The 23,873-nt window shown below is 44.7% G+C and overlaps 1 protein-coding gene across 3 annotated transcripts in view; it reads right to left on the bottom strand.

Annotated features, from left to right (window-relative positions):
- The window catches only part of CAMKK2 (calcium/calmodulin dependent protein kinase kinase 2), a 158,682-nt gene that overhangs the window by 53,995 nt on the left and 80,814 nt on the right, over positions 1–23,873 (bottom strand). For all 3 annotated transcript variants that reach the window (XM_075323581.1, XM_075323571.1, XM_075323563.1), the window contains 3 exons: positions 23,198–23,251; positions 22,603–22,654; positions 17,592–17,725 (listed from right to left, as the gene is read on the bottom strand). In XM_075323581.1, the coding sequence (XP_075179696.1) occupies positions 17,592–17,725; positions 22,603–22,654; positions 23,198–23,251 (240 nt within the window). The remainder of the gene's footprint in view (positions 1–17,591; positions 17,726–22,602; positions 22,655–23,197; positions 23,252–23,873) is intronic.

The following is a 23,873-nucleotide window of genomic DNA, read 5'->3' as shown; positions in this document are numbered from 1 at the left end:
TAATCCTGTAGGCCTCTGAAAAGGTCAGCCTGATCCAATTCGCCGTGGTAGCTTTGGACGCCTGCATGCCCCTCCTGGGTCCAGTAGACAGGACGAATAGGCCGTCCAAGATGCAGAAGGGCGCGGATCTCGAAACGTAATTCCTCCGAGCTCGCACTAGATCCGGTGTAAGGCGTGACCTCTGCAAGGATAGAATGGAGGCTGGACCGAAGGATGGAAGCACAATCACCTCATTCAGATACTACTTCCGGTAGGAAAAAACCTGAGACGGGTGCCGAACAATCTCGTCTTGGTGAAAAAACAAGAAAAAAGTGACCCGCATGAGAGGGCTGACAGAGCAGACCTTCCTCCGATTGAAGTGACTGTCCTCAACCAAGCCACCTTCTCGGATAGGCGTGAGATTGAGGATCGAACGGAGCTAATTGACGAGACCCTAGAGCCAGCTGGAGGTCCCATGGTTCTAGCGGGGAAAGATCTAGCGGTGCCAGATGGACGACTCCTTGGATGAACGTCCTTGACTTGCAGCCGAGATGCAAGATTCCTCTGGAAAAGAGATAAAACCGACACCTGCCCTTTGAAGGTTGCTGGCGAGAGACCCGCCTGTAAGCCTGAGTGTAGGAAGGCCAGTAACACTGGGAGTGACAGATCCAGTGTAGATGAGTTGACGATTGACCTCACACTCTTGAAAGGAGGCCTTTCCGGTGCGGTAGTAGATGTTTGAAGACGGAGGCTTCTGAGTACTGACCATGGTCAGTAACACCTGTGGGATAAAGCCTGCCTGGGCTAGTAGCCATGGTTCCACAGCCATGTGGTCAAATTGAGAACCCCAGAATATTGATGGCAAAGAGGACTTTGCGACAGGAGGTTCAGACGATCTGGAAGCCACCCTGGGAATTGACGAGACCCTAGTGTTTGATGAGCTGCGTGAGTTCTGCGAACAACGCTTGCCTAGGTCAATCCATGGCAATGAGAGTCACTGGGATGCCCTCTGCTCTGAGTTTCTTGAGGACTCTTGTGACTTGATTGTGGAATCGAAAAGCCATCAGGTCCACATTCGGAATATCTCATCTGAGGCAGATCCATTCGAAAGCCTCTCTGTTGAGGGATCATTTGGCTGCCGCCAGACCTTGCTGATATAGTCTGCTGCGCAATTCTCCACGGCGGGGAAAATGATTGCGGACAAAATCTGGAGCGGTGAGGCTATGCCCACTGTAAGATCTTCTTCACCTATGTCATCGCCATGACGCTCCTTGTTCCGCCCCGGTGATGACCGACTGGATTCTGGATGGCGATTCTTGTATGAAGGGCTGAAAAAATCTGTGGGCTCGGAGAAAAAACTCTGATCCCTAAAAGACAATTGATAGGCAGACGGCTCTCCTGGGAGGACCACCGACCGTGAGCCGTGTGTTTCGGAACACCGCTCTCCAGACAGAAGACTGGTCTCGGTGGTGACTGCCTGCCAGTGTACTGGTATTGCTGAAAGGGGGGAGAAAAGGCGCAAATAGGGTTTTACCCGGTATTAACCGTGTAAGGATGTAGAAAGATACACTCACCTGGAGCGGTTGTGCCAGTCACAACCCCTTGTAAAGCATATGAGTGTCCGCGTGGTTCCAGCAGCAGCCCCGTGAAGACTTAGTGAAAAAAAGGACATATATATATATATATATATATATATATATATGTGAGAATCGGGTTTTAGCCGCGCTAAGAAACCACTGTTGCCAGGATGTAGTTTATATTGAAAAACTCTTTCTTTATTACAGCATCCAACGCGTTTCAGAGACATAAGCCATCTCCTTCTTCAGGGAAAAAGAAGAAGGAGACGGCTTATGTCTCTGAAACGCGTTGGATGCTGTAATAAAGAAAGAGTTTTTCAGTGTACTGGTATGAAAGACATTCCACTGGACCGATGAGGGCCGCTGGTCCACCATAAAAGCGAGCGGCGGGTTCCCAGAGTCAATTGGATCCTGCGATTCAAAAGTGAATAGAGAATTGTCCATACGTTCGGCCAAGTCAGCTGAAGGAGACGAAGGTGAAAGCGGCAAGCGGAACCGCCTCTATTGCCGCCACCATCCGACTGAGGACTCTCCGGCTTGGAGTGACGGAGGATCTGGAGGTCTCTTTGGAGGGACACGCGTCCTTGGATGGTATCGAACTCCATGCCTAGAAAGGTAATTCTGCTGGCCGGGGCCAGAGAGGGCTTCTTCCGATTGATGAGCTAGCCGAGTCGGGACAGGATATCGATGGTGACCTGAACACTTAGGAGACAGCCGTCAAAAAGAATAACCCCTGATCAACAAGGCGACCAGGTGCGGAATCACCAAAAATGATCGTCTGCTATTGCGAGACGCAGAAACATCTGTGCTGTTGGCAAATTAGGTGCGACCTGTATGTCCAACGATAGACCTGCTGAAAAACTCTATTATGTACCCTCAGTCCAGCATCTCTCCGACCCAGGCGTCCGTGATCCAAGTCCGCCAGACGTGAATGAGATGAGACATGCGCCTCCCCCTCCACCTGGTCTGCGCCCGCGCGCAACGACCAAGAGTCATCTTGCGGGGTAGCACTGTGATCCGGACGTCGTCGTCGATGGCTGGCGTGGCTGAGAAACGCCAGAAAGGGCATGCGTTGAGGTACGAAATCTACCTGTTCCTCTGCGGGGACCTGGTTTTCTTGTGCGTGTGGAACCGAAGCTCCCGTGATCTCGTCGATAACCTGATCCAGCCAGTCCCCAAACAAACGACCTCTTGTGAAGGGGAGGGCTGTAAGTGATATCTTTGAAGCCGCGTCCGCATACTAGTCTCTGAGCCAGATTGCCCGACAGATGGTCCCCGTGCTGCTAGCCGCTTTTACTGGGCAGTAAGCTGCTGACAGAGATGCAATGAGTATGTACTCACCCGCTAGAGCAAACTGTGTGCCAGGTTGCGAACTCCGGATTGCTCGATCCCACGCGAAAACCCGTTGTGGAGGTTATCTGACCCGGACATCATGGATGCTGCCAGCTAGATGGCGGCGAGGGCAGTAGGAGTATCATGTCTGCCGTCTGAAGAAAAACTGAACGGGCAACTCTTTTGGTGTTTTGAACTGTGGCGTCTCGGAGCGATGCCCCGTGCGGGAGAGATAGTACTGGAAGATGACCGCCGGAAAAAAACAGCAGGGCGACCATAGGCGAGCCTGCCCATTCCTTTCTGAGAGCCTCAGGAAGCGGGAAAAAGAAAATCAAACGACTTACCCTTGATGAATATCTTGACCGGTTGTCTGTGCTTGTACAGACTTTTAGCAACGACAAGATGGTCACCGAATTGCCTGTGTGACCGCTTAACCTGTTTTAAGGAGACATGCAAGCACTGGGTAGCCACAGAGTCCGTCTGGAGCTCTAGCGTATGACTTAGCGCTTTGGCCGGACTATCCACCCTACCTCTGACATCAGCCCTCTGATCTGGAATCAGCATCGAGGCTGCATCCGACTCTTCTCCTGAAAAAAGGGTCGGCCGGTATCGGAGACGAGGAACACTCGGGGCCTGGAGGTGATGAGAACTCCGGGAGGGCTTGAAAGGAGGCCCAGCAGGTCCCCTTCTGCGCTCCAGTGGTAGGGTCTGGATCAGACCGACTGTTGTCCAGAGCCAGCTGGACCGGGGGAGCATGGCCGGGCGTAGGAAGCGACTGCAAAGCCTGCGCGATGGTCCTAGACGCCCTTGAGAGAAAGTCCACAGACTGGGATAGAGGGTCTACCCCTCCGGATAAGGGAGCGCAGCGGAGCTCGGGTGCTGGCGGTGACGTGGGGCGCAAGCCGAGCGAGGGGTGTAGCCTGGATTGGGAGGCTTTTACCTAGCAGGCTGTGCATGCCTAAAAAAAAAAAACTATAAAAGGTGCTTAGAAAAAAAAACACTAGTGACGCTGGGGGGGGAGACAGGAGAAAAAGGGGGAAAAAAGTTAAAGAGATATCGTCTGTACCTAAGCAGGAGCAGCACTCACCCAGGTCCTGTGTCCCACCCAGGTCCGCAGAGGTCTCAGAACCTGCGGGGGCAGCATTGCTGAAGAAGAAAAGCAGCCCTTCATTTTTTTTTTTTTTTGGAGTAGGGGGGCTGGCCTGCAGAGGTCATGCCTGGGAAAAAACACGCGCGCACGCAACACGGTGGGGGAGCGGATGGTCTGAGGTAGGCCGAAGCAGGGGACTAGATTAGTGAGCGGCCCGCCGGAGGCGCAGCGCTGAGAGGTCTTACCTGCGTTCTGCCGGCATCGCTGTGATCCTCGGTCCCATCATGCCTTGCATGGAGAGTTGCCGAACTGCTGAGCGCTCCTGCGCTGTAACCATGATCCCCTGTGAACACTGGGGAGGCCTGGTGTTGCTGAGCGCTCCTGCGCTGCAGCTGTGATCCTCTCCCTGGGTCCTGTATGGTAGGGGACGCTGGGAGGAAAAGGGGGCGTGCTGCAGCATTGAGCTGGCTGTCGCCGGGCAGAAGTCGAGGGGGGCGTGGCCGGAAAAGCGCGCACAAACAGGGGGGGCGAGCGCACCGGCCTGAGGTAGGTCCGAAGCCGGGAGCTAAATTAGTGAGCGGCCGCCGGGAGCCCAGCGCTGCTGGAGAAGATCCTACCTGCGTCCTGGCGGCGTCGCTCTGATCCACTGCCCCATCCTCCGATGCTGCGGCTGCCGGTGAGTCCAGTCTGCCCTTGGGAGACACCACGGGGAAGCGCTGGGGAGCTTGGGGAACGCTGCAGAGCGCTACTGCGCTGCCTGAAGAAATCCATTGCCTGGGCCCAGGGTAGGAGGAAGAACGCTGGGGGAGGCCTGGTGCTGTGAGCGCTCCTGCGCTGCAGCCTGCGATTGACATCGGGTCCTGGGTAACAGAGATCCCTCGTCGCCTCCACCAGAAGCACCCCTTGGGACGGTACCATAGGGGTCGACGGGGAGTGTGTGCCCATAAAAAATTGACAATGTCAGTCCCCAATCAGCCCCTGGGGTGGTACCATGGGGCCGGAGGGGGATAGGGCCCGGCGTCTCGAGCCTCAGACAACCCTGGGGACGGTACCCCGTGGGGGAGGAGAAGGCAAGGGTTCTCTCTGATGCAGGGACTTTAACCCTGCAGAAGAGACAAAAAAAAATAGAAGAGATGAGAGGGCTGAGCGGCGCCGTATAGCACGAAAAAAACGGAAAAAAGCAATAGCCTAGGCTGAGGTTGGCCCACAGAGATATGGGCCCACTTCAGCCTCCTACGACACTAAGCAAAAAACTGGCATAGATCCGCCTCCGGCTCAGGGTGTACACTGCTAGGGAGGAGCTAACTTTTTTTATGTCTACTTAGTGTCAGCCTCCTAGTCACAGCAGCATACACCCATGGTACTGTGTCCCCCAATGAAAGCGATAGAGAAACATAATTTCCAATCTGTCTGCTCTCTTTTTTTCACCATTTGTATACAAACAGATATATAACCAAATAAAAGCACAACCTCTCCCCCCACAAAAATATATATTCATTTGATCAATAGTGACTAATACAATCCATTGCATGAGGACTGCATGTGCTTCGGGTTGCATTAGATCACACATTTGTCCAATTTTCCTCCTCAGCAGCCAAGTAGGCAATCTAGTGAGGCACTGTTGTCAAAGAATTTAATTTATCTTCTATCTTTTAATCATGTCAACAGTGGCGGACATATCCACAGCCATGGTGAATGTAACTGCTGTCAGTGTCTGATATGATTACGTAAGGCTTATGGCTCTCCTGGCCTAACCTATTCCACAATGAACACAGACATAACTTCATTGGCTTTATATTGAGACCTCAATCCTCAATATATTTTACGAAGACATAGCCTGCTTTTTTTCATTTGAAACCTAAGATAAACTAATAAAAAGGATCATAACCTGCATTTCTCTTGTCGTGCTTCGGTAAAATGTTATATTTAGCATTGATCTTTTTCAGTTTCACAAGATAATTATTAACAAGATCGCTTAGATAATACCATACTGGTATATTTTTTATCAATAACAAAAAAGATAAATAAATAAATATGTGCATATAAAACCACATAATAAACACACACACCCACACACAGTATAATATATAAACACACATACTCTGACAAGCAAAAGGGTAACAATGGTTTGAACTTTTGACTTTTAGGCTCCATATCTCTCCATTCACTACAGCTTTGAATATGAGACTACCTTCATTTTATAGACATTCATATTGGCTATATAATACAATCATTTGACTTTCAACTAATTAGCATATGATTAGTTATGCAGATTCTTGTCATGTCGCCGCACAGTTATTGTTTTTCTCCAGGTGTTTGAAAAATCTTTTTCTTACTGTATACTACAAAGTACAACCTCTTCTCATATTCACTAACAGCTCAGTGTGTTATTAGGCTGACTCCCCAGCGATAGGTCACTGGTTCAAATCGAGGAGCAGCCAGAAAGCAGATCTCCCAAGAAAAAAGACAACATCAGATTGCTAATCTGCATCATGTAAGTACCATGACAGTTGGAAAAATATGAAATTAAGTCTGTCCATCTATTCAAAAGCCAAGAGGTAAAAGTCCAGGTGAAATATCGGAGCCAACGAGTCGGCTCATCACAAGGTCTATCAGTTCTGGTGTGACAAACAGAGCAGTGTACTGGGCTCGTACGTTTAGTAATAGTGAGATCATAGATGACCATTCAAGCACCGTGCGATGCACGTTACACAAGTCTGTGTTTTTATTCTTCTTCCATTGCTGTGTTTATCCTCTAACTCTACAATCTGTGACATGCCTGCATCCCAATTCAATCCACCTCTAACTTCGGTGACTTGGCTTGTGCCTATACACTCCCGACGTGTTTGACTGTCTCACTGCCCGCGGCTCATGTGACTGCATGATGTTGCACTTGCATTCCATGCTGTAGGCAGGGAGTACATAGTCTAATCACAGCTTGGATCCATGAGCCACTCTAGTGGGGCTGGTATCCCCCACATGACTTTGATGTGGCACATTGTGATTGGCTGTTCAGCACATTTAATGACCCCTTACCCCCCCACCCTGACACCCACTGAAAAAGCTGGTAAAAACTTGTGTCTGGATGGAGGAATACTGAGCTGACACATCCTACTCTGTATCATGTAATCTTCTAACTCGCACTCTGCACTTTGGCACTTAGTCGGCACCTTATATTCATGGACCTTATACCTTAAACCTTATCCATGTCCCGCCTTTTTTATGTCTTAAATTACTGACATTTATTTTGTTCTATAAACTGAGATAATTTTTCTGGGGCCATTCAGTTTATAATTTTATCTTACACATATATAGGTGCCTCTATATGATGTAATGTGTAGGGTGCATATATGTGTATATATATATATATATATATATATATATATATATATATATATATATATATATATATATATATATATATATATATATATATAATATATATATACACATACATACACACACACACACACACACACACAGACACTGAGGTTCAGAAATATTTGGACAATGACAATTTTTGGCATTTTAGCTATCCCAATTGGAGAAAGGGTTGAGGAATTACAGCTCTTTATTATGTAGCTTCTTCTTTATCAAGGGACGAAAGGTAATTGGTCTATTAACTCAAAAGCTCTTTAATGGGCTGCATGGGCATTGCCTCATTAATCCATCATCAATTAAGCAGCTAAATGGTCTGGAGCTGATTCCAGGTGTGTCATTTGCAGTTAAAAGCTGTTGATGTGAAACCACAACATGTAGTCAAAGGAGCTCTCAATGAAAGAGAAACAGACCAGAAAAAAAGATGATTCCCAAAGATATCAGGGAATCATCAGGGGACAGGCCTAGGAGGTGAATCGCCAATGCGGGAGCCTTCCTGGAGCACAATAACGATGGTGTATGAGGGTGATATATTATACACCATCGTTCTGGTGCTCCAGGAAGGCTCCCGCATTCAGATAAGTTTCTGATGTCTCCATCTCATTTTGATGGGGCTGTGTTTTTGTAACTGCTTGGTGTTAGTTTGACCTGTGCAGGGCTTTTTAGGGTCATTCAGGGTCTCAAGTCGGAGAATGGGGGCGCCACAACCCTAGGGCGTCACACCCTCCATTGCTAGGTTCCATTGCTAGGTAGGGAGAGCTTGATTAGGGCGATTTAGGGGTAGTTTCTCCCTTCTCCCTCCTAGCATTTGTTACTATAACATACCCTGCATTGTCATATTGTGTGTTTGTTATTGTGGTTTTTGATCTTTTAATGATATTAGACTAAAAGTTATTTTTTAATGGGGAATAATTTCATGTTTTTTTCTGACTTCTACCCCCTTTATTATTGGCTGCGGCCTGGTTTAATTTAAGAGAAACTGATCATCATTAGGCTGAAAAAAAATAAGAAATCCATTTGAGAGATAGTAAAAAATGTTATGAATGACCAAATCAACAGGTACATTATACAAACAAAAAAGGGACACACTGGTGAGTTTGGTAACTTACAAAGACCTGATTGTTCACAAAAGACAACAGTAGTGGATGATCACAAACTCCATTCGTATAATGTAATGCATACACACAAACACTGTATACATTTATATACATTTACATGTATACATTCAAAGTTGGTTCCGGTTACTACTGATTTAAGTCACTTTTTGGAAAGAAGGCTTAGATTATTTGTGGTTTGATATTTCACAAATTTTTGCACATCAAGTCACTTTCTCTGAAGTTTTATTGTATAATCCGGTAATGGGACTCGAAGGTTTGAAATGTAATCACATACAAGTTTCAGTTAATCCCCATGTTTCCTTTACTCTGTAGGACATTCCAGAAGCTGAAATATAGGAAACTGTTTAGCATGATGCATCACTGGGAGGAGAGACTTCTGGACATTTTATTCTTCTTCCCTGGACAGAAGAGCAGCTTTGCAGAAATAAAGTGCACTTATTGTTATATCCAACACCAGATAAAGGGTAATTAAATAAATAAGAGGGATCATTCAGATGTCCAGTTTTCATGAATAGAACTTATACCTATTAATCTATGGGGCTGCCACATACCCTATTTTTTTGTTTTGTAAGGCAGAGTAGTTTGTGAAACAGCACGGAGACATGTCCAATATTGATCTAAGGTTTGGATAAAAAAAAAAAAAAAATCGCCAATGCAAGTCTATGGGTTCAGTTAAAATAAAGAGAAGAAACAGACAGCACGCACTCGGATGCCATCACTGTTCTGCCCATTTTTCAGATAAACGCTGGAGACATTTTATTTTTATTATATGACTAGCTGTACTACCCGGCTTCGCTCGGGTTAATAACTGTTGTTAACAAAATAGAATGTATTAACAAAAATGTATTTTGCACACAAAAACCACAAAACATATAAATAGAAATGTAATTATTAAAAGGCAAAAACTAAGCTAATAGAAGCATTTCACAACATATATTTCAACACCACAGATATTCCACACAGATTTAACTAAATTGGCCCAAGTAATGTGCTCCGTCTGTCTCTTTTCAGGTCTGCCTCTTTCCCCGTCTGCCTCTTTCCCCGTCTGCCTCTTTCCCCGTCTGCCTCTTTCCCCGTCTGCCTCTTTCCCCGTCTGCCTCTTTCCCCGTCTGCCTGTCTCTGTCTGTCTCTTTTTTTGTCTGTCTCTATCTCTCTGTTTCTTTCCCCATCTGTCTCTTTCTAGGTCTGTCTCTTTCCCAGTCTGTCTCCCCGTCTCTGTCTGTGTGTTTTCCTGTCTGTCTATTTCTCTGTCTCTTTCCCCATCTGTCTCTATCAAGGTCTGTGTCTTTCCCCATCTATCTTTGTCTGTCTCTCTGGCTGTCTCTGTCTGCATGTCTGTCCGCCTCTTTCCACATCTGCCTCTTTCCACGTCTGCCTCTTTCCACGTCTGCCTCTGTCTGTCTCTTTCCCTGTCTGTCTCTCTATCCGTCCTCCCCACCGACATCTTATTACCTCACATATAAGCTTCTTATACGATGAATGTCTTTTGTTCCTATAGCAACCAAATCACAGCTCCTACTAATAACCTGTAGTTCCAGGCTCCATTTACTTTAATGGAGGCATGTTTTTTGGAGAGTAACTGTAAAGCACGGGGTTAAATTTTCCTGTCAAAACATAGTCTACGACTTTCCCTGGGTCACATTAGGTGTCTGTGCAAAATTTCGTGATTGTAAATGTGACGGTGTGGATACACTTTTCGTTTCACTTTTTCCCCATTATGTAGATAGGGGTAAAACTGATTGGTAAATTGGAACGCGCGGGGTTAAAAGTTCGCCTCACAACCTAGCCTATGATGCTCTCGGGGTCCAGACGTGTGAGTGTGCAAAATTTTGTGGCTGTAGCTGCAACGGTGCAGATGCCATTCCCGGACATACACACACACACACACATACATACATACATACATACATACATACATACATACATACATACACACTTTCAGCTTTATATATTAGATAATAGCTGATGAAACTCAAGATGAAACTCTCATGACACTTGGATAAAAAAAACGGATGAAACCCCGTCTGCTTTTCTCATATGTGAAAAAAACAGACAAGGCAAAAAGAAAGAAGATGCAGCAAAACGTTTAATACTGTTTGTAACAAGTTTATGATTAGTGAGAACTAAATTTTGTTAAATAAAAAAAAGACAGTTATTCCCTTCTTTTGATCTTTTGTTATGCCAGCAGCAATTCACTATTGCTATAAAGTGGACATATTAAAGCCAGTCTCTGCTGATCAGGGAGACAGTTTTTATGGCTGCAGTATAATTTATAATGTTCTCTTACACTGGGGAATATACAGCTCTGTTAGATCCAGGCTAATCAGCCTTCACTTATTCCGTCTTTGCATAGTGCACATCCAGTTTTCATGTTTCCAAGGGAACCGATGTCGATGTACTGCAGTGGTCGGTAAAGCATTTCTAATTAACTCCAAAAGCCCCCCCCCATGCTATAGGGGCAACATATGCTCTGCAGACCCCTGTGATAGACAGGGGTATTAACCTTTTCCTATCCAATACAATTTCCTGTTTCGCCCATTGAAAACCTATTATAGGTCATCATCAGTTATATTTATTCCAGCGTTCGATAGTGAAAACGGAATCTGCTCAAACCCATTGGCAGAAGACGACATTCGTTACCACCCATCGGTGTCCGCCTCCGTACCGTCGTCATCTTCGTCATCGGTAACAAAAAATGCTTTCAACATCAATCAGTTCCGACTCTACAACTTCACTTCCATAGTCCGAATCGCTTTCACGAATCGCTTTCACTATTACTACTTTCACTGGTATCGATTACACGCTGCCTTACTTCGTCCGGATTCATGCACATTCGTTTCAATATCTCTTAGCCATTTTCACTTGTAAAACAAGAAGAAGAAAACGAAACTGGGTTGGGTGAAAGGTCGTCAAGAACAGATGCAACCATTGGCTGCAAAAAATATCACTATGCGCAAAGTCCTGCCTACTATGCTTAGAAAACGGACTTTCCACTCAGTGGCCAACTAGAAGGGACTTAGGACAGTAAAATGCGTATAAAATATTGATGTCCCCTGCCAGGGCAAAAAGGAGCTTAACTGATTATTTTGAATGTCCAACCCTGCTGGGAACTAAGGATAGGAAAAGGTTAAAATTCTCTGCCTTCAAGACATTCCATCATTAAAAAAAGAATCATTATTACAGCCTTCCATCTTGTCAGAGGATAAACATGGCTGAAATCCTATCTGCTGCTGCATCAATGCTGCCAGGGATTATCAAAATTAAGAGATTTTATGTGATCATTTTTCTCTCCTTTGGGTGTGATGCATGTTTAATCCTCTCATTGATGATCCTGAGCTGAGACAGGAGAAATAATACACTATACTGGTCGGGCAGCTCGGTCTAAACTGCAGTGGTTCCTCCATGTACAGGAACATTTCAGTTTTAACCCTTTAGTGACGGAGCTAATTTTCACCTTAATGACCAGACCAAATTTTGCAATTCTGACCAGTGTCACTTCATGAGGTTATAACTCTGGAACGCTTCAACGGATCCCGGTGATTCTGAGATTGTTTTTTCGTCACATATTGGACTTCATGTTAGTACCAAATTTAGGACAATATTTTTTGTGTTTATTTATGAAAAAAATTGAATATTGGCAAAAAATTTTGAAAATTTAGCAATTTTCAACTTTTGAATTTTTATACCGTTAAACCAGAGATTTCTGTGACACAAAATAGTTAATAAATAACATTTCCCACATGTCTACTTTACATCAGCACAATTTTGGAAACAAAATTTTTTTTTGTTAGGAAGTTAGAAGGGTTCAAAGTTTATCAGCAATTTCTCATTTTTACATCAAAATTTACAAAACCAGTTTTTTAGGGACCACATCACATTTGAAGTGACTTCAATAGGCCTAGATGACAGAAAATATCCAAAAGTGACACCATTCTAAAAACTGCACCCCCCAAAGTACTCAAAACCACATTCAAGAAGTTTATTAACCCTTCAGGTGCTTCACATGAACAAAAGCAATGTGGAATGAAAAAAAGCAAAAATTAAATTTTACCTAAAAATGTTGCTCTAACCCAAATTTATTCACTTTTAGAAGAAATAACACAACAAAATGGACCTCAAAACTTGTTCCCCACTTTCTTATGAGCGCGCCGATACCCCACATGTGGTCAGAAACCTCTGTTTGGACAAATGGGAGGGCTCGGAACAGAAGGAGCAATATTTGAATTTTGGAAAGCAAATTTGGCTGAAATAGATTGCGGGCACCATGTTGCATTAACAGGTCCGCTAAGGTACCTAAACAGAAGAAATCCCTCACAAGTGACACCATTTTGGAAACTAGACCCCTCAAGGCTTCTATCTAGGGGTATAGTGAGCATTTTAGATCCACAGGTACTTCACAGATTTTGTTAACTTTACGTTGTCATATTGAAAATTTTAATAATTTTCTCAAAAATGTTGCTTTAGCATCAATTTTCTCACTTTTTCAAGAGGTAATTCCAAAAATTTGACCTCAAGGTTTGTTAACCACTTTTTTATGAGCGCGGTGATACCTCACATGTGGTCTGAAACCTTTGTTTGGACAAATGGGAGGGCTTGGAACGAAAGGAGCAATATTTGAATTTTAGAAAGGAAATTTGGCTGAAAAAGATTGCGGGCACCATGTCGCATTTGGAGGTCCCCTAAGGTACCTAAACAGCAGAAACCCCGCACAAGTGGCCCCATTTTGGAAACTAGGCCCCTCAAGGAATTTATCTAGATGTTTGGTGAGTACCCTGAACCCTCAGGTGCTTCACAGAATTTTATAACGTTGAGCCATAAAAAAAAAAAATAAAATTTTACCACAAAATTGTTATTTCAACCAGGTAGCTTTTTTTTTTACAAGAGTAAAAGGAAAAAATTCAGCATAACATTTATTGTGCAATTTCTCCTGAGTTTGGCGATACCTGTGGTGGAAATCAACTGTTTGGGCGCATGGCAGGGCTCGGAAGGGAAGGAGTGCCATTTGACTGCAAAATTGGCTGGAATCAATAGCGGACGCCAGGTTGCATTTGGAGAGCCCCTGAGGTGCCTAAACAGTGGCGGTCCCCCACAAGTGACTTCATTCTGGAAACAAGACACCTCAAGGCTTTTATCAAGGTGTATAGTGAGCAGTTTGAATCCACGAGTACTTCACAGAATTTGATAAGCTTAGGTTGCCATATTGAAAATTTTCATTTTTTTCACAAAACTGTTGCTTTAGCATCAAATTTCTCACTTTTTCAAGAGACAACAACAAACCGTGGACCCCACAGGTTGTTATCCAATGTCTTATGAGCACAGGGATACCCCACATGTGGCCAAAAACCTCTGTTTGGATAAATGGGAGGGCTTGGAATGGAGGGAGCACCATTTGAATTCTGGAAAAGTTGAAATAAATTGCGCGCACCATGTCACATTAGCAGGGCCCCTTGGGTACCTATACATCAGAAAACCCCCACAAGTGACCCCATTTTGGAAACTGGATTTTATTCAGGAGTATAGTAAGCATTTTGAATCCACAGGTACTTCACAAAAATGTTGCTGTAGCAACAAATGTCTCACTGTTAGGCTCTGTGGCCATGATCCAGCGACACGGCATCTAGTACACAGTGTCAGCCTCCTGCAGAGATGTGAGTGTTGTCCACGGGAGAACGCAGCTGCCCAAGCCCACGATTTGGGTTCAGGCCGCTGTGGAGCTCTATGCTACCTGCAGAGAACACTCATCTCCGCAGCATAAATTGACATCCTGAGGCTCGGGAAGCTGCGCCACAGGTCGGTTTATGCTGCGGAGAAAAGAAGCACATTGGGCATGGGATTTCTAAAAATCCTTCCACTGTGCTTCTACTGCACAACGCAGCGCTATGGATGCAGGGAAAACACTCTGCGCCCAAAACGCTGCAAACCCTGATTGTGGGCACACAGCGTAAAATGCTACAATGGATGAATGGATAGATGTCAAACAAATATAACGTCCCATTCCCCTGCATATTCTAAGCTGGCGCCCTTTAGTGCCTTTCATGTGGCACTAAAGGGTGCCTAGCCTTGTATTTAGCCCCCCAAAAAATTAATAATTAAAATAAACGACGTGGGGTCCCCCCTATTTTTGATAGCCAGCTAGGGTAAAGCAGACAGCTGTAGCCTGCAAACCACAGCTGACAGCTTCACCTTGGCTGGTGATCAATTTGGAGGGCTCCCCAGGCGTTTTTTAAAAAAAAAAAAAAAACGTGGGGTCCCCCCCAAATTAGATCACCAGCCAAGGTGAAGCGGACAGCTGGGGTCTGGTATTCTCAGGGTGGGAAGAGCCATGGTTATTGGACTCTTCCCAGCCTAAAAATAGCAGGCCGCAGCCGCCCCAGAAGTGGCGCATCCATTAGATGCGCCAATCCTGGCGCTTCGCCCCAGCTCATCCCGCGCCCTGGTGCGGTGGCAGACGGGGTAATATATGGGGTTGATACCAGCTGTAATGTCACCTGGCATCAAGCCCTGGGGTTAGTGATGTCACGGCATCTGAACAGATACCCGACATCACTAACCCAGTCAGTAATAGAAAAAAAAAAGACAAAAAAAAAATTTATTTGAAAAAACACTCCCCGAAACATTCCTCTTTTACCAATTTATTGAAAATAAAGAAATTCCAGTCGCTGTAATCCATTTTGGAGGTCCCACGCCGACTCTGGATCTTCTAGAATATGGGGGGCACGTTCAGGGAACGTATCCCCCATTTTCTGGAAGAGCAAGCTCTCCATGAGCAGTGTGGGTGCAGTAATCTGAGAATACTGCACTCACACTGCCCCGGTCCAACCTAGGGCAGAGTGACCTGCAGTAACCTCATTCCAGAATATGAGGGGCACGCTCACAGAACGTACCCCCCATTTTCTGGAACAGCAGCCTCTCCATGTGAGGAGTGTGGCTGCAGATCACTGCACTCACCCTCCCCCGGTCCACAGTGGAGCCTGTGCATCAGCGACGTCAGCAGGATCCCTGCTTGCAGGGATCCAGCTGACAGCAGCTGTCTGCGCATGCGCCGCCAGCATTGAAGAAGGAGGCGGCGATCGCGGGCCCGGAGCGGCAGACAGGTAACGTATAACCGGGGGCTTGGGGGGGGGGGGGTGACGGGGGGTGACCTAGTGGGACCTGGGGACACCTTTCTGCCGCATGTGACGTGTCACATGCGGCAGAAAGAGCAGAATGAAGGCGGCCGCGCGCTGTGCGCCGCCATCTTCCACGCTCCGGAGGGGGGGGGGGGTGGTGGCTCTGGAGAACCGGAGGGGGCTCCGGTGACCAGAGGGCTCCGGTGGACCGGAGGAGGGGTCAGGGGGAGGACATTTCCCTCCGATCTGAAATGTTTGATCATTTCAGATCGGAGGGAAATGACTGCAGAGCCGGCGCCGGCGGCAGTTTTCTGTGCGCTTCGGCGCCATTTTGGATGTCCGGTGGGGGTAGGGGTGGGGGTGGGGGGACTCTCCGGTACCGGGGGCTTTGGGGGCACTAGGGGGTTAGATTTCTTTCTCATCTGACATGTTTGATCATGTCAGATGAAAAAGAAATCAGTTTTACCGGCCATTTCTTTTTTTTTCATGTGTTCGTCGGTATACGGTGTATACCGCCGATCACATGATCGGGGTCCAAAAAAAACACCCCGATTCATAATCTGGGGGGTCTCAGCTACCCCCGGTAGCTGAAACCCCCGAGATTTTCGGTCGCTGGGGGGCGCTACAGGGTTTTTTCGGGCCGCCGCTTTAAAGCGGCGGAACAGAATAAGTACCCTGTTTTGCTGCCGCTTTAAGTCGTACGGCCGTCGTTATGAGGTTAAAGCACCACTCCAGCGTTTTTTTGGGGTTTTTTTCAGTGCTGGAGTCCTGCCGGCAGCCACTCCGTGAGCTCAGTGGCTATGCGAGTGTAGATGGAATGATCCTCAGAGCCGCTGAGCTCACTGATTGGTTGCTGCACAGTCAATGTGACATCAGCGCCGCAGTCAATGCCAGACACCAAGAGAAGGCTAGAGACTCGCTTGTGGACCTGGGGAAGGATAGTACAGTGCAGTTTGTTGTTTTAGGCTGCTTTCACACTACGTTTTTTTTTAGGCATAAACGTTTTTTTGCTGCAAAAGCGGATCCTGTTTTTGCAAAGAAAAACGCATGCAAACGCATGTGTTATTTTGCAGGATCCTGTCACTAAGTTTATGGGCGGGCATTGGAGTCATGTGATCGGGAGTGAGGGGAACTGAACGTGAAAGACTGGGAGCCGACATCTGACAGCTGTGGAGGCTCGTAACCAAGGTAAACATCGGGTAACTTGCTTGGATACCCGATATTTACATTGGTTAGGAAGGTCTGCAGCTGCTAGGAGCAGGGCTGCCTGCTCCCTGCACACGTAACCAAGATAAACATCAGGTAACTAAGCCCGCAGTTACCCGATGTTTACCTTGGTTACGAGCATCCTCCGCTCTCAGGCGGGGGAGAGTGGAAGGAGAGTGGAGGGAGAGGGAGGGGGAGGGAGGGAGGTGGAGAGAGACTGATCACGCGAGGCTGGTTTCTGTGCATGCTCAGTAGAGCAAGCAGGATCCTGTCTATCAGCATGGCAGCGTTCACATGCGTTTGCATGCTGTTTAGTCAGGATCCAGCAATTTGTAGTATTTGGATGCAGCTCAAAAACGCTACAAGTAGCGTTTTTGAAAAAAGTTAAAAAACTGCAAGTCGCTGGATCCTTACTATAACGCACGCAAACGCAGGTGAATGCATGTTGACGCGAGTCCATTGCAAATGCATTGAAATGAAAACGCATTTGCACTGGATCCGTTTTTGCGTTAAAAAAATGTTTATGACGGATGTTAAAAAAAAAGTAGTGTGAAAGCAGCCTTATACAAGCATTCACTAAAAGGGGGCAGCTGCTTTAATTAATAAGTCATGAAAAGCCATTGGAAAACCCATTGTGCTTTTGTTAAAAGATTGTCTGTGATGGCTGCAATCCATGGCATCATTCACTCAAAAGACTCCTAGTGTACCTGCTAAATGTAAACAAAACAAAAAATCTGATGTGAACAGACCCTAAGCTTGATGATAGAAATGGAAAACATCATAGACAATTAAACAACAATACCTCAACCAACTTAACAACATTAGGATGGTCAAGTTTCTTCAAAATTGCAATTTCCTGGTAGACCCGTTCAATGGGTCCCTTAGCTAGTGAACCTCCATCACTAGCAGCCTTTGTTCCCCTGGGAGGCGGACGACCTATAAAGAGAAGAATGCAGGGTCACATAAAACATAAATGAAATCTATTTGTACATAGAAATATATAGTATATTTATCATATCAATATATACAAGCACTGAGTACACTAGAAGAGGTGGAACTGTTAAAGAGATTTTCCAGCCTTATGATACTGATGACCCATCATTTGGATAAGTCATCAATGCGAGTTCACAGGTGGGGAGGGGGTCTGACACCCAGCAACGCCCACTGATCAGCTGTTATCAGCTCAGCATCCAGTTTAATACAAATAGTGAAATGAGTTGATTATCACAACTCAATTCACTGTGTAGTTGCCACTTAAGGCCAGTTAGACTTGAGAATGACTGGCGCATAACTCGTGTGAGTCTCGCATCACCCGGCACAGCCTTTCGCTCTCCGGACAGGAGCATCTCAGCTGACCAGCTCTTATCTGGAGAGCAGAAGGTTGTGCTGGGTAATGCAATATAAGACAAGTCTGATCTGCAGTTCTTGGCAGTGGCCACTATACACTGAAGGTAGCTGGGCTCTTCAACGTAGTTCACGTCTTACATCCATCTGCATATCGGACCCCACACTGATCTGATACTGACAAACTATTCTAAGATCAACAATATTGTAAGGTTGGAAAATATAGTTGGGGTTTTCAATGTATATATTTTTTTTTCTCATTGAAGATAATGGGGAAATAATCTATAGCAAGCACTGGTCCTGATGTAAGAAAACCACAGAATACACTAGAAACCATGTAGATCCACACTGCATTGTCACAATAGGGTTTCATAGTAGGTCCATCAGCCTCATCAGGTCTATGATACAGTATATTAAATGTGTTTTCCACTACTAGGACAATCCCTTCCAATTCCACGTTCCCCTAATTAAAATAAAGCCTATTCTCCTCTCCCATGCCCGGACCTTTTCTGCGGTGTTGGGGCTTTCGCCAAATCACTGCTTGGTTCCTTCTCCCAGTCTTTGGGGGCAGAGGAGTAATCAATAGAAAGTGAGCGACAGACACAGATCTCACTTCCAGTTGATTAACTCCTATGTCTGAAGGCCGGGAGAGGGAAGCCAATGGTGATTGGATGCAAGCCCTGACACCGCAAGAACGGGAGGGGAGTATGAACCTCTTTATTTTCATTGGGGCAAACATGGTAAATAAGGGCTTGTCCTAGTAGTGGACACTTGTAATAATAAATTTAGTGACAGATTCTCTTTTTTAAATTAAAAAATGCTTTATGCACAAGTGTATAGAGATAAAAGGGTCTTACAGGCACTTATATCAATCTGTCATAACAATCCAACATTATGAAGCATAGAAGCAATTAAAACTCATAAAAGACCAGTACTGCATTTCAACCCTTTATTGGAAATCCGAGATTCCTCCAGGGTCGCCCTCCGAGGATTTATGAAACATTGTCAATGCAGGGTTGTGCTTATGCTGCAGATCTAATGGAGCCTGATTGGTCGTTGCTTTCTTACGAGAAGGCGGCACACCGATTTCCAGCTTTTGTGGGTCAGCCTTTTCTTTTTCTTCAGGCGCGTAGCTTGGCACAAAAATATCTTGTTGACAAGCCAAAGGGAGATCTTGGAGGAAGTGTGGATAACTTTCTTAGGAGGGCAAGAAGCCAGGCGTCCTCGACTAGTCAGGTTTATTCAATGTTGCGTACAGTTTGGACATGGGAGGGGAAAACAACAGGTCCAGCAAAATGGAAGGTAGACATGCCAGAGTTCGAGGTAAAGGATTTTTTACAAGCCACGCTGTTGCAACGTAAATTTCTGTCGTCCAGTAGCTACACAGATATGGCCTTGATGATTCTACATAGAGCATATATTACTCCAAAAATTCAATCAAAAATGAACACAAATGCCTTATACTCTTGTTCTAAATGTGGCATAAGAGACACTGACCTGTTTCACCACTTATGGGACTGTGTTCAGATACAGGGAGTATGGAGAAGCGTTCACTCAGTCTTACAAAACACATACAATATTCAGTTTGCTCTGACACCACAGTGGGCGATTTTTAACATGTTGGAGGAGGCTCAACAAAGTTTTCCGAGAGATACCAGGGCAATGTTAACTATTTGGGCCTCGGCCACTAGGAAAAGTATCCTACATCTCTGGGTAAATCCTGAAGCACCCTCTCTAGCGTTTATCCAAACAAAACTAATGTTCATATTCAAAATGGACTGGCTGGATGCACTGTCGAATAAGGAGAAGTTGACTAAGCGATTCTTTGAAACATGGTCTTTATTTATACCTAACTTGGCTACAGTGCTTAAGGATAGACTTAAATCTCAGTTTGGACAGACCTCTTGGTACCTTTTTGAACTGCTCAATGGACACATACCAATTACATAAGTTACCATTTTAAGTTGCTTCTGGTCGCACGCAGAGCGGGGGGAGAGGTGGGCGGGACTGTTTTGATTATAATGTCATCAATGAAATGCTCTTTGTAAAAGAGCAGATTGTAAAAGAAAATCGGTTAAAATTTAATAAAAAGATGTTTAAAAAAAAAAAAAAGACCAGTACTGGTAGTTATAAACTACTGAGAAATGTACTGCCACGTCTTTTACTAGATAGGTAAGGATGGTTGACCTCGGGGAGATCAACATCCAACACCGCGGAGACACCATCACGCGTTTCTCAACTAGGAAACTGGCTAGTGGGAGCAATGCCTAGTCTCCTACTCCACACTGATGAGGGGCAAATACCCCGAAACAGCTGTCTGTGGATGGATACCATGTTTTGGTATAGGCAGTTTCCTTGACTGGAGACTTCCCTTCCCGTGGTTGTTCCATCCCGGTGAAAGACCTGGCTAGTTTCCTGCCAGCGTTGAGAAACATGTGATGGTGTCTCCGCGGCATTCTTGTTTTGCTTTTTTTACGTCTTATACTAGGACATCCTCTACAACTCAGAAAAGTCATTGTTTCCAGGCAATGTTCAATAATGTGTGAAACCATTCCCACAGCCGGCTCTACGGCCCACAACAGCAAAAGTTAATATCATCAATTACTAGAACCATGTCACTGGTTTATGTGTCTTAATTCTCCATATTTATGATATACTGTATAGTGCAAGAAGAATTGATCCAACACTCCCACACAGAATAATACATGTCTGGAAGTCCTCTATGTAGATCTTAATTTCTTATACGATAAAGCTGTATAAAGATGTACATCTGCAGGATATCCACTGGACAAGAGACAGGGAACTTCTTCACCCATCCATAATTGCGTAATTAATTTTACTGCCTGAAACATGCTGTATTGAAAGCTTCCTATAAATGAGGGGAAATGATGTTAAGTAATCTTTTAGAAAATTCGCCAGGTTAACCATGGGACAAATCCTGTTTAAAGAAAGAATTGTACAAGGGGCTGCTGATAAGTCTTTGTGATCTTTTTTTTTTCTACGGTAACGAATATTACATCACATGAAAGCCTTATGTGTCTAATATATGTTTTCAAAATTTTGTGTTTGTTTCTTATGGCAACAGTGTTCTACGCACGCGAGAAAACAAAATGGCGGAATCTAATGCGATATTCACAGCAACTGAGGGCAGAAGAGTGATAAAATTCTTGTTTCTGCAAGGAAAGTCCACAAAGGATATTCATGGCGATATGTCGCAGACATTGGGGGATCAATGCGCTTCATATTCTACAGTTAAGAACTGGGTTGCCAAATTTAAAACTGGCCACTTCAGCACCAATGATGGGGAACGTTCTGGATGACCGAGAGTAGTTGTTGTTCCGGAGGTCGTCGATGCTGCGCACAACCTCATACTGGAGAATGGATGAAATTCAGATAAAGCAATAGCAGACATCATGGGGATTTCCCGTGAACGTGTTTGTCATTATCCATGAACATTTGGACATGAGGAAGCTGTCTGCAAGTGGGTCAACAAATGTTTGACAACAGATCAGAAAAGCATGCGAGTGAAAACTTCCCGGCCCATTTGTCAGCATTTTCCGGACTGATAAGAACTTTCTGGATCGACTGGTCACTATGGATGAGACCTGGATTTATTTGTATGACCCTGAAAACAAGGAGCAGTCAAAAGAGTGGAGGCACAGTGGTTCTCCTCATTCAAAGATGTTCAGGGTGCAAAATTCAGCCACTAATGTGATGGCGTCTGTGTTCTGGGATAAGGAGGGCGTGCTGCTAGTGGACTTTCAAATAGGTTCCACCATGAATGCAAGGTATTACTTTGAACTTTTGGACCAATTGAATGCAGCTGTGAAGGCCAAATGGTGCGGCAAGCTGTCCGAAGGGATCTTGTTCCTGCAAGACAACGCCTCCGCTCACACTGCACAAGTGACCATGGCAAAACTGGCAGAGCAGGGCTTCCAGCTGGTTGACCACCAACTTTATTCACCAGATCTAGCTCCCTCTGATTATCATCTGTTTACAAACCTCAAGAAACACCTCAAGGGTACCAAATTTCACACCATTTCTGATGCCATGGCTGCTACGGATGCCTGGTTTGAGGCACAAAAGAAATTCTTACTTTTGCTAGGCTTACAGAACTTGGAATACCGATGTAAGAAGTGTCTTGATATCAGTGGAGAGTATGTGCAAAAAATGTAAAGTTTCATCATCCTAAATTGTTTCTTTCTGGGTAAAGCCAAAGACTTAGCAACCCCCTCATACATAGACATCCTTTCTGCACAGAACCTCAGCAACTATGATGTGTATATATTTATAGATTGGCAGGGAAAAGTTTTACGCAAGAAATTTCTATCAGAAAAGCTAAGATCTGACTACTATACAGATATGTTAAGAAATTAATTAGCACATTATTTTCATTTTATTTGGATTAATTAAAAAATGTTAAATTGCCATTTAAGTGCGAAATTGCACAAAGGTAATGTAATACCTACGTGGAAATCCAGCTTGTCTCAATAACTTTTTCTTTGAAAGAACCTTCATTGCCTGTATTATAAATGTGAAAAAATAAGAATTTCAAATGTAAACAAAAATACTAAATGTACATTGATATCACGTATTTATTTTACTTATCTATTTTCACCATTTTTAGTTTTTACTCTATATATGTGTTATACATAAAAAATACAAATCAAAAGGACAATTCCCACTAACATTTTGGTATTTCCTCAGGAGAGGACATGACATGACTTCTCGGTAATTATAGCCCAGTCTCAGCACCGTTCGAGATATCTGCGTAGATCACTACAGTGCCAGACAGTACAGAACGTCCGAGTTATATTTACTTGGCGTCTGTCACCACAGAGGTGTCATTAATCGTAACCCAAATAAAGGCCAGACATAATATAACTGTAAAACACTTGCGCTTACCAGAAACGCTATGATGCGACACATAGACCAGCCACCCACGTACTAATACCCTGTGCAATTATTAAAGTGCCCAATTTATAAATGCATACATAAATATATAACATAAGAACTATGCTAGTTTTCAAAAAGTGTTTTATTAAAGTAGTAATGTCCACTTACATAGTATGTGTTATCATATTCATTGTAGGCCAGTTTCACCACTCCGTATGAGCCCTGCAGGAGCGCAAAAAAATACAAACCTTAAAAATAGGACAATTATTTGTATTGGATTGTACTTAAGTGTTTTTTTTCCCCATTTGGCTTCTACTCTGCCCAAAAAAATTTGCAATTTATATTCAGTTAATTCATTTCAAGAATTTTATTACAGTGCTTTAGTTTCCAAAATGTTTTATTGAATTTTTTAACAACATAAAACATAACATTCACAGCAGAATGCTTTCCCATCACAGGGGAGTCACAAGTATTGGAGTCTATATACAAATAAGTACAAATGAAAAGGAAAGAAAAGGAGAAAAAATAAAAAAGGAGGGAGGGGGAAGGATCCTTATCTAAGGGGTGCTTCACACATAGCGAGATCGCTACCGAAATCGCTGCTACGTCACGGTTTTGGTGACGCAACAGTGACCTCATTAGCGATCTCGCTGTGTGTGACACTGAGCAGCGATCTGGCCCCTGCTGCGAGATCGCTGCTCGTTACACACAGCCCTGGTTTGTTTTTTTATTGTCGCTCTCCCGCTGTGACGCACAGATCGCTGTGTGTGACAGCGAGAGAGCAACGAAATGAAGCGAGCAGGGAGCAGGAGCCGGCATCTGGCAGCTGCGGTAAGCTGTAACC

Source organism: Anomaloglossus baeobatrachus, chromosome 1 (genome assembly GCF_048569485.1).
Source record: "Anomaloglossus baeobatrachus isolate aAnoBae1 chromosome 1, aAnoBae1.hap1, whole genome shotgun sequence".
NCBI lineage: Eukaryota > Metazoa > Chordata > Amphibia > Anura > Aromobatidae > Anomaloglossus > Anomaloglossus baeobatrachus.
This window is presented reverse-complemented; position numbering and strand designations above follow the sequence as displayed.